The following is an 11597-nucleotide window of genomic DNA, read 5'->3' on the forward strand; positions in this document are numbered from 1 at the left end:
GCACATCAAAGGCAATTTTTTGTATCTAGAAGCAAGGAAGTTTGATCACGATGCCCTCAAACCAGGAAATGTCTCCAAAATATTTAACCTGAGAAGCCACCATGAATCAGAAACAGACTCATTTCTTATCATAGCCAGTATTCAGTAAGAGCATTCTGCAGTTTGCGGGTTAATGAAAAGTTATTAACCAAAAGATTTTTACAGCTCCAACATAGGTTGATGTATCAGTTGAGGACGCTGGATTCCCATGCCTAAGAGGGACATAATTTTATACAGGATATATTCGGTCAACAGAAAAAAACCAATGTAGCAAGTAAAGTGCTAGACACAGCTTGTCTAAACTATAAGAAACTACGACATATACTTTTAGAAGGGCACACCTGTGTTTAAATGAAACTACAGAAAACATCTTCTAGCAAATAGTAGCTGCAAATACATTGTCTTAATGTCTTTAACATCAAAAAAATTCCTGTAACATGAGCGGCTAATACACAAAAACTTGCAAGAAGTGAACATTTCTCATGAGAAGCTTAAAAGGTATTAAAGCTTCTGCATCTCTCTAACGTCATTCCCGTTAGACACCTCAGAGAGGACGAGCTGCTGGTAAAGAGGTCTAGCAAAACGAGGTGCTCCCTCAAACCAGAGATCATCTGAATCAATTACTGGCTTGCATTCTAAGATGTATTTTGCCTAAGTCTACAGCTATAGTTAACCAAAAAAAAAAAAAAAGCTGAGAGAGCAGGAAAGAAAGAGTTCATAGCCTGAGCACCATCACCTGCCATTTCTCATCTTATTTGAATTTGTGTTGAGATCGAACGTTTCCTGACGGCGACAAGGCACGAAGCCGCGTAGTGCCGCAGCCTGCCTCCGCTCCCGGCAGCCGCAGCCCTGCGCCCGGCCGCGCTCCGACCCACCGAGACGCATAAGTTTACGAGGAAACGGGAGGTATGTGGCATTTCGGAGCTACGCGAGGTCTGCTAATCGGGCTGTTACGCCGGTCTGGCGGTGCAGGAACAGGCTCCCTTCCCACTCTGGCTCCAGGTACAGCTCCCGCCGCCTCCCAGCCGGGCACAGCACGGCGCCGCCGGAGCTGCGTCCCGCGGGAGCCTCTCCCCGCACCTGCCCCGCACGGCAGCGCGGAAAGGGACAGCCACGGAGCACCGCGGAAGGGACAGCCACGGAGCACCGCGGTAAGGGACAGCCACGGAGCCCCACGGCAGCACGGCAGGGGCGCGCCGCCTGCCCAGCGGTGTGCGCGGAGCACTGAACCGCGCCGAGCGCGTCGCTCTCCCGGCCGTGGGAAGGGCAGCCGGGAGCACCTACCGGGAATGGCCAGGTTGGTGAGCGGGGTGCTGTGGAGGCTGCCGGGCAGCGCTGCCATCCAGTCGGCGAAGAGCAGCTCGTTCTTCCCTTGCGATGAAGCCATGCTGCTGCTGCTGCCGCCGCCGCCGCCGCTCGTTCCAACTCGCGCGGCTCCGGTCCCGGCCCCAGCCCCGCCGAGCCCGGGCCCCGCCCGCCCGGCACCGCCTCCCCCCGCCCCGCCGAGCCCCCGCCGCCTCCCCGCGGCGCGGCCGCAGCGCCCTGCGGGCCGGCACCGCCGGGGCGCGGCGGGCGAAGCTGCCCCCGCTACCACGGAGGGAGCGGTGTCACGGCCCAGCCCCGGCGGGTCCGCACCGGGCATCCGCCGGCCCGCAGCGCTCCGGCCCCGTCGCGCCCGCCCCGGGCCGGGCGGCGGCAGCAGAGCCCGACCGGGCGTCGGGGCCCGGGATGGCGTTCGGGGCCCCGGCGGTGCCGCCCTGCGTGGCCCTGGAACTCTGCGGCATATCCCTGACCTCGGCCGTGGGTCGGCTGAGTGCCCCGTGGGGGGACCCGACACCCTGCACAGCCTCGGCTGCCTGTGCTGTGAACGTCTGCTTTTGCAGCAGGTTATTCACATTAAAAAAAAAACAAAACAACAGTACACCTTAGTTGAACACTCCCGGGAGATCTAATTTTTTTTGCAATAATTTTTTATTTTCCTTTTGAGGATGATCCAAAGTACTATCTTCTATTCTCATTTCTAACCTGTCTTTGGAGAAGCGTTTTAATGTTGGCATAACAAAGCAGATCTGGCTGCCTCCAGATCCATGAATGAATGAACCTGGCAAAGCTCTGTGAACCATTTTGAACTGTTACAAGAAGCCTGGTCTTTTTGACTTCAATGTGTCTGAAAACTTCCGTTTTTCATCAGAGGTGCTGACACGTGTGTAGAAGTTCATATGGTAGATTGTGGGAAACCAAACAGGTGTTTGTTCAGGCTGTAGGTGTTGGCAGTAGATCTGTCAAAACCAGTACCTGGACAGAACCATGACTGAGACAGGTTCAGTTTATCAGTTCACCTTGACGTGAACAATTCCTAGGAGGGTCAGCTCTGGTCCTGTATCCTCTGGTCCTTGTGTTCTCACTTAATGGCTTCTATAACAACTGGCTTTGAAAATAAAATTTCAGGGAACAACTAATAATTCACCTTTCTCTTTCTGTCTAAGTTTCCAGAGCAAGTATAATGAGAAACTCTTCCTTCAACCACAAAATAAAGGAACAATTTCTTGGAAAGCGAGTGACTACTTATGAGGTATTTAAATAAAGGAAATTTTGCTGACTCACTTTTTGCAACAGAAATAGCTCTTAAGGTGGGGTTTGCTTGGGAAATGTGATCAGATGGTTGACCTTGGGGGAGATGCTGAATCTGATTTGAGCAATACCTGAAAAACGGGAAGGAGAAAACAAGCAGCCACCAAGGCCATTAAAGTTTTTGGAATATTGCATCCTGCTTATTAAGATGCTAATCTGCTCCTTCCAAAATCACTGGTATTAGCAAGCATGATAAAAAAAAGACAAACCCACACTTTGGACAGAGGACATAAATCCCACGAATGACTTAAAGGTGGAAGATATTACTTTACATCATCTTCAAAGAACAGGAAGAAATTATAGTTAAAAAAATTAAGATTTCTAAGGAGCATTCCAGTAAGGAGCAATGAATGTTTTTATCAACATGACTGAATCAAATCAGTTTAAGGGGCAAGGTTATGCATGAATTGCACTGTTTACCTGGAAAACTGCTGCTGAATTTTTATCCTATCCAAAACATGTTCTCCTTTTTCTGAGAAAAAAATGAAGTATACATCTTTTTGAAAGGTTAAACATGTTGTTATTACTGTTGTTGATCTCTTCTGGTCTCTGAAGCTTTGGGTATAGCTCAGAGCAACATAAAACAAATACCTGCAAACCTATGTAATTTTAAAAGGTATTAATATGTATAATAATGCCTAAAACTACCTCTCAGTAATGCTTTCTACTCTACTGGAGAACTGTTTATATCCCTCTGTGCTGAGAAGAAACTTGTTGGCATTTCCCTCTGCAAGTAATTAGAGCTTTTGTATCTTTTTTTTTTTTTTTTTTTTGATGCCCAAAGTAAGATTCTTCATAGTCTGGATTTTCAAACCATGAATCCTCTGCTTTGTGAAAACCAGTCCATTCTAACATGTGTCACACAAATTGTGTTTGAAAAGGTTTGCCTCTGTTTCTAATGCAATGTAACTGCTAAGATAGCAGGCTTAAAATCTATCATTGAGTCTCTATGAACTTGGGGAAACACAGGCTTGAATAGTTTGGAGAGAAACGGGATAGGAAAGGAAGCTTTTATGGCCCAGGAAGTCAGAAACATTTATACAGCAACCTAAGAAACAGTGACTTGGAAGCTTTGACTTTAAAGAAAAAAGTAGTTTTTGGAGCCTTTCAGTGGTTTGAGACTTCAGAATTTCTCTGTGTATCTGCTTGGGAAGAGTTTAATTAAAAAAACCCTAAAATATTCTTTTATCATGATTGAAGGGCTGCATACTGTGGTTTAGCTTGAACCTGTTATTTTACTAATTTTAACTGATTTATGAAAAATGGCAACCTGTAAATCAAAATCAGAGTATCCATACAAACTTTTGTTCTTATTTAAAAAAATTAAAACCCACATTTTTGGTCAAATTACTGAAATCCTTACACATAACAAGTCTGAACTGTGAAAGAAAGTAGATCCCAGGAATCAAATACTTTAAAAGCTTAGGAGGTACCAGGTACAATGAAAATGAAAGGCAGTGCCAAGGTACAGAAAAATACCATCTTTGCTCTTTTATTCACAGCTAAGCTGAGCTCACTGAAGATGCCATGAAGTGAAGGAAAATTGAAATTGTGCTGCCTGTTCATCATGTATTGTGTTCTCTCCAGTCTGCAGCTATAACAGTATGGATGAATAGAGGCACCTCTGCTTCCACGGAACAGCAAAACAGAGTAATTTAGCCAGTAGAAATGTCACTTCAGCACTCAAAATTAATTACACTGTTAAAAAAGACTTTCCATTGTTTTTATTCCCCTAAAAACCCCAGCATTTTAATGGTAAGCATTCACTGTTACACTTTCTCATTTTAACAGTCAGATACTTTGCCTCTCCGTAAGTCCTTGGCATCTATTTTAATCATGTGAATAACAAAGGAGTAGCAGGATCTTTTTCTGTAAATTACATAAAATACATTCAACTCTGAAAGGTAAAAGAAAAAATTACTTAATGTCATTTACAGACTTAATTACTTTCTGTAATTTTCCTTCTATATCTGATTTATTTACTCTAAATCTATTGTTACTGAATTCAAAATGAGGTTTTGAACAGAAGAATTACTGTTATTTAAATATTTTAACTTTTACAGTGGATTCTGCTCCTGAGGTTTGGTTTCTTCCTCCTTCTTACAGCCCATTTCTATTAATAGAAGTTTTTCAGAACAAATCCTGGCTGCCATCCCGTGTTTGCAGCTCCCATGACTTTAAATGACTCCATCAGTTACGCTGGGGGTCTAAAGCCATTCCAGTTGTTTGCAGCTCAGTTCCCAATTATATTCTTGTTACTTGAGAATGCAGTGGATCTGCAATATTCTCAATTTTGTTACTTTTCATGGCTAACAGTTATGAAAAGTAATTTTTATTTATATGACAAGCACATAAAACCTCAAAGACTCAAAGTAAGTAGACTGATTGAATGAGATAATTTTTTAAATGACCATGTCATTTAAAGCGGTGACAAGTATTTCGTTGTCATTTCATACCTCATCTGGCTACTTTGACAAGCTCACTTTGCATTCATTAAGCAATTTCTGTTTAGCAGTATTCGTCCTGTCAAAACAGCTTACAAAATTTCTCAGTAGTGAGAAAAAAAGCCTTGTAGAAACAGGGAAATAGTATTTTCTCGTTTATGGGAAAGAATAAGTCTGTTTCAGTTTTACAAGCAAAAGAAAATTTAGTTTATTCTGTACTCTGATTTATTATTCTCTACTAAGAAAATCTAAGCATCCTTGCTGGTGCCAATAATGAATCTGAGAAGAAACAATATTTGTTCTGAGCAGCTGACAAATGTAAGGATGATGTTAGTGTTATCCCCACTCTCTTGAGGTAAATTGCAGAGGCTGTGAACACGATGGGTTAATATAAAGATCCAAGGCATGTTTTTACTTGCATACTTTATAAAGAAAGCAGAGACATTACAAAAATATACAAAGAATAAAATAATTAGAGTGTATGACAAGACAGTTTGTTATAGTTAACCAAATTCTGGAAACTTGAAATAAAGAGGATAAAAGAGAAATCATTGTATTTGTATCCAGTCCTCAGGTGGAAATCAATTTCACCCTAGCTACTCCTTTCTAAAGAGTACTTTTCAGGTTTCTAGAAAAAGGTTTTGTCTTTTTCTTTTCTAACTTTGTCATGCAGAGTCCTATTGTGTCTCACCTAATATGTTTGCTTAAAGACACATCAGTGGCTACTTTTTTACCTGGCTGAAACCAAACAAGTTTGGTTATGTTGGCATTACTGCAAAGACTCACTGAGAGCAGCGATAGCAGAACATGAAAAATCCTATTTTCTTATAGCCAGTGCTGTAAGATCACAGCAAAGTATGCAAATTTGGTACAGGGAGAGAGAGATTGGCTTTTATTTCTAAACCAACCTGACAATGTTTAAAAGTTTTCTATAGAAGCTCATGAACATTTTGTCATTAACAAGTTTCTCTGTAACTTGAAGGACCCATGTTCAGCTTGGTTAAGAACTTGCAGAGAAAGCTTGATTCAAGCATTTGAATTTGACCTCATTCTCAAGGTAGAAAACCATTGTTTTTTTAAAAAAAAAGAGCTAAATGAGTTTCGTGGTGGAGTTAGCACAGACAAAGCAGAAGGAAGCTCTACAAGGATTATGAAGTGCTGATCATAATCCTTGTAGCCTCCCAATGTACTGTTGACACGGTCACAAAAGACTTTATCAATATGAAAGTATTTTGTTAAAAAAAAAAAAGACTTGAAAGCCTCAAACCAACCTTTTCCCAGCAGTATCAAAAAAAATGAGAAGTTTTCTAGGCAGTCAGATATTCCCATGACTCTAGTTTTGGCAGAAAACACAGCCCTTTGTCTGAACAGAAAATTTTGACCAGTCTAACTAAAATCTTCTTTAAAAAGTAATAGCAGATAAGACATTTCAGAAGGTTGTATGGGTGCTGAGTTACAACCTTTGGGGTTGTAACTAGCACAGACAAATTAGGAATGTTCAAGGCAGGGTAAAAACTGTTAAAAAAGCTGTTTAAAAAAAATGTTAAAAATGCAAGAGAGAACCAAGCAAAATAAAAAAGCTATTTTCATAGACTATACATTATGTTATCACATTTTTGTAAGAAAAGACAAGGTCATACGCAGAAAAAAACAGTGAAAGGAGCAGGAATGAAATGGATGAGATAATCAGAAGTGGACAGTGCTTGCAGGATTTTACAGGAGACCACCAGAAACGTATGTGTAAGCCATTTAGGATGCAGTTCAGACCTGCCATGCACTGTATTTAGAAACTGAGGGAGAAAAGGAAAATAATATTAAAGTACTTTTTAATTTGTCACAGTAGGGAAATTAATTGCTATAAAAAAGAAACTCTCAGATTTTACCTGATTTTACTGTTTCTTTACCATCAAGATATTTAGAATGACATTTTGTAATTGATCTTGGCTGCGACTGAGCAGCACATACGCACTATGTAGTTCCCAATTCTTTGCTGTATGATCAGTCAAACATCAGTCAAACCATTCATGTCCTGTTATTTAAAAAAGGCTAGAAGAAATGGGAACTGCACTAAATGAGAAAATAATGAAAGCAAATGAATGTATAATGACTGCGTAAGCAATGAATATTAGGCAGTAATTAAGTATTTTTATTTCTGTGCCTGTTGGAGAATAGTTCAAAATCAGTGAAAATAATGAAAAAATAGTATCAGTTGGTTAATAGCTAATGCATCTACCATGCTATATATCCTAAGTCACTGGAGATGAGAAGTCTTTTTTATTTTTAAATAGAAAAGATGGTGGATGACACAGAGACTTCCCAACAGGAGCTGCAGAGTGTTAACAGTGGTCAGTTCTACTCTTGGCAACTGGAGTCATGTTTCATGAAAGATGCATGCCTGCATCCTGGATGAGGCTTTCCAAACAAGCTCTTGCTGTTTGCATGGTAATGAAGCATTCCCAAAAGGTGTTGAAAATAGTCAGCAGGACTAATGAGATTTTAGCACAAGGCTCAAATCAGTATGCCAGTCACATTTCACAGGCTGCAGTCAATGCCAGCTGCAGGGATGAGAGGTCATGTTCCTTTTCAATTACACCCCCTTCATGATAGGCGTGAGCAGTGCAGTGTTTCCAGTTTGGCATTTGCAGGTTGGATAGTACAGGTGCAGGGGTGTCTCAACCCCAAAGAAAAATGTGGTACATCTGGCTTCTGTAGGGGAAGAGGTAGGAAGAGGGTGGCAGGGACACTAAAGAAAGAAATGACAAGTATGTATGAGAAGTCAGTGGCAGCATTGTCCCACTCCACTTCGTGATGTGAAGGAATGCTACGTGGTCATTACTCAAAGGTAACATCCTGTGCAAAAACATAAAACTTCTTACTTGAAACTGGGGATTTTTATTCTTCTAGCTGAAGAAAGTAAGGTAAGAAAGAACAAATCATGTAACAAGAGAAGGGAAAAAGTGAGCAGTAACAAAGAAAGGAAAAGAATCCCCCAAAGGATGGAGAAATTTGATATCCAAAGGTGGGGGTATCACCAAGAGTTTAGACACCAAGTTCTGGGGTTTATCTCTGCCCCTGGACGTCCATCCTCTGGGGCAATGAGGTGAAGGAGATGGTCTTGTTTTTCCTTCAGAAAGCGTCTCTTCTAATGCCATTTAACTCTGGTTCCTCTGGACTCATCTCCACGTCTCTGTGCTTTGAATTGCTTCCTCACCCTTGGCCTTCATCAAATTAAATTATGCACAAGAGGTCATCTGTTGTAATTTTTAAGGGCAGAAGGGTTTCTCACCGAAAGTGGAGTCTAAATTCCAAGTCTCACTTGCAAATCCAGAGTATGACTAAAACAAAGCCCCAGTGCGTCCCACAACAGTGCTGGGCAGCTCCTTTTCTTTACCCATCAACTGAACTCAGCATACCATCACTTTGCCTTAAAACATGTCTGATCTTTTAGTTGTTCCGGGTTTTTTTCAGATACTCAGGCTTTTTCTAGATTTTTTCAGATACTCAGTTTTTTTCTACAGTTCTTTTTGGGCAATAAACAATCCATTAAAGAAATAAATGTTCTCTCTCCTTTCAACAAACCAGCTGCTTTCAGTGTGTGTTGTTGCAAGGGCTGGACGGGTCAGAGCATGACTGTGCTATAATGTGCAGTGTCTGCTCTTCTTCATGTTGGCTCCAGGCCCTGTGAAGTCAGTGGGGGCTCAACCAGACAAGACAATGAAAAGTGAAAGACTTCTGCAGGAATCTGCACACAGACATACAGACTTCAATAATATATTCTTTCTCAAGGGGGTGAAGCAACAGATTTCCATTTTCTACTGTTGTGAAAAACAGAAACTTAATTCAGCCATCGTGCATGCTGTTTTCTTTCACCTAGGGGGAGTTCCAAGGTCTTTTCCTTGTGGTAATTAACAGCTTTGCAACCCCACAGTGCCTGCAAAGGCACTATGAAACAAAGGCAGCTCAGGGAGACTTGGAGAAGAGGAATAACGTGGAGAGGAAAGCCCCATGTTCAGTTTCATCTCTCTCTGGACAAATGAAATGACCTTTCTGAGCAGAGCACAGTGGCAGAATATAACAAAGTATTCATTATTACACTTAATTAATGTAATTTTAAGTGCTGGGTTCAATTTGAAGACAGGATTCTTCATGAGTTGAAGTGTGGTACAGTTCTGTGTAAATCAGCAGATTTTTACAAGAGTACATATGTAAGAATGTCAAAATCATACAATTCATATTTATGAATAGAAGAAAATGTACGTGGATTCTAGGCATAAGTGTTTTGTTTGAAATCTCTGTGTGGAAATGATTCAGCAGCAGCTAAATTGTAAAGGTAGAACGCTAAAGTCTCCTCGCTGTTATGTTAAGCTTATGCCATCTGAGAAATAGGAGCACTGATGTGCTATTCCACAAGCCATATGAAATGAAAGAGACAGCAAAACTCTGTCCCATTTTTAGAATTCAGTTTTTGGAAGAATTTTCCACTGCTGAAAGGGAAGTAGCAGTGGGAGGTTTGTGAATGGTCTAGATGATAAACAACTTGAATCACACACAGAATGAGGAGTCACAGTGGTTAAAATCCTCACCCCTTTGAAGCTGACAGGAGATTCGGCAGCCAAACGCAAGAGAGCCAGCCTCCACAAGCGCTGGTTTGGCCTTCCCTGCAACGTTGCAAGAGCTTTGCAAATCGTTCTGTTGGCAAAACAAAGTGAGTGTTGTGGAAAGAGAAGGAAAAACAGGAGCTATTTGTTCCATTGCAAATGACAGTCAGAAATGCTTACTGGTCTCCTGCATCATTATTCTTCCCTGGAACCAAACTTTGGATCTCAGGTGGAAAATTTTCTTGATGTGTGGAGACAGATATATTTAATCCATGAAACTAAAGGCAAACTTTGAAAGCAAAGTGCCTCCAGGAAGAGTAAAGCCAAGAAGAGCTTTGAGAAATATGGTTCATGCACCCACACTTGCAGTCGGAAGTCAGGCTGGGACATGGTTCACCACTCACACTAGAGGGATTTCAACACTGAGAGAATAATACCTACTAGTCACCACCACAACTCTCTTTTCCAACACTTCTTACTAGAAGATATTCTAGAATTTCTCCTTATTGGGAGAAGCTGTTTGACCAACTTCTAGTAAATTAGAGAAGTTCAGCTGAAACTGGTTTGAAGTGCCACCTTCTTTTTGCTGCACAAAGAGAAGCCCTAGGACAATGAAGAAGAGTAATTAAGAAAAATATGAGAGCAAAGGATTTCAGAAGTTGTGTGTGTGCCAGCGGTGGATAAATGGTTTGCTGATTGAGGTATAATAAAAAAAATCGACACAAAAGTATATTGGTATAATCTGAATGTCCTTTTACTGTGCACCCAGTACTTGAAAAAAGGAAGTATTGCTAGATACAGAAGGAACTTCTGGCATTTCATGTACACACATTAAAAAATATTTGAAAACATTAGTATGAAAAGGCAATGAATCTCTCTGCTAAAGCTGTCTGTGTCTGTGAGAGATAAGAGGTCAGGAGGAAGGAGAAAGAACAGTAATTTCTTTTAAATTATTCTTGTAATCCATTTACTTACAGCACAGCACCTACAAAACACCTTGCAATGGCTGAGCAGACGCTCTGGTAGAATGACATACCCTCACTGTTTCCTCACTTTTTCATTTTCTTGCAATATACTTTCTTTACTAAAGTAGTGAATTCTTCTGCTCGGGTGTTGTTCACAGTGCCATGCTAATAAGGACCTCTACTCATCAATGCAATAGAAATTAATAACATTAGGAATTATTAGCATAGTAGTATTCATATGGTTAAACATGCATGTGAAATCCTTGGTGGGCTTTTGCTTTGGAATTTCTACAGCTCATCACAGTGTTCCCAGAGTCACAAAGTCCCTTGTGGTAGAAAAAGCTGCAGGACCCACCACTTCCACTGGCCATCACCAGGACCAGCCATTCCATGCCACCAGCCTTGTCCTACATCAGAGGAGAGGAATTATTGGGAAAGATTTGTAATTTTTACAGCTTTGTTCTGCCTAAAGGAAGATATTCTGGTCAAGTCTATGAGGCTCAGCTTTGTTTCCTGAATTTTGAAAGCAAAACTTCTCAGGAGGATAAACAATGGGCATTTAAGCTAGAGTCTTAAAAGGGAATAAATGTTGCTTGTGTTATGTCTCATAAAGCTTGAGAAGTGTAAGATGCATCTCAAAAGTTAAGAGGAAGACTAAGGGACAGTCAGTGAGGCTCACAACAACAGTGGGGACAGCAGAGGTGGCTACAGTAAGTTCTGGGGGCTGAGTATGAGACCAAACTGGGCAGGGGGTCCCTGGACTCAGGGACACCAAGCAAGGGTCTAGAGGAGAAGTCATACTAGGAACAGCTGAAGTCACTTGTTCAGCCTGGAGAAGCCCTCACAGCTGTCTGCAGCTTCCTGGTGAGGGTCAGTGGAGTGGCAGGCACTGATCTCTTGTCTCCGGTGACCAGTGACGG

The 11597-nt window shown here is 41.6% G+C and overlaps 1 protein-coding gene and 1 long non-coding RNA gene across 2 annotated transcripts in view; one reads left to right on the forward strand and one right to left on the reverse strand.

The window, feature by feature from the left end:
- PLCXD3 (phosphatidylinositol specific phospholipase C X domain containing 3) overlaps window positions 1-1465 on the reverse strand; it is a 74974-nt gene extending 73509 nt beyond the window's left edge. Inside the window, exon 1 of the mRNA XM_027714596.2 lies at window positions 1324-1465. Coding sequence (XP_027570397.1) covers window positions 1324-1426 — 103 coding nt within the window. The 5' untranslated portion in view covers window positions 1427-1465. The remainder of the gene's footprint in view (window positions 1-1323) is intronic.
- LOC113984524 lies at window positions 609-10566 on the forward strand. Its single transcript, XR_003539530.2, has 3 exons — window positions 609-945; window positions 2526-2611; window positions 4173-10566. It is a non-coding gene; the product is annotated as an uncharacterized LOC113984524 (long non-coding RNA).
- Window positions 10567-11597: the final 1031 nt, after the last annotated feature.

The sequence above is a fragment of the Pipra filicauda genome, unplaced genomic scaffold (assembly GCF_003945595.2).
Source record: "Pipra filicauda isolate LSUMZ 115617 unplaced genomic scaffold, ASM394559v2 scaffold52_size3558583_pilon, whole genome shotgun sequence".
NCBI lineage: Eukaryota > Metazoa > Chordata > Aves > Passeriformes > Pipridae > Pipra > Pipra filicauda.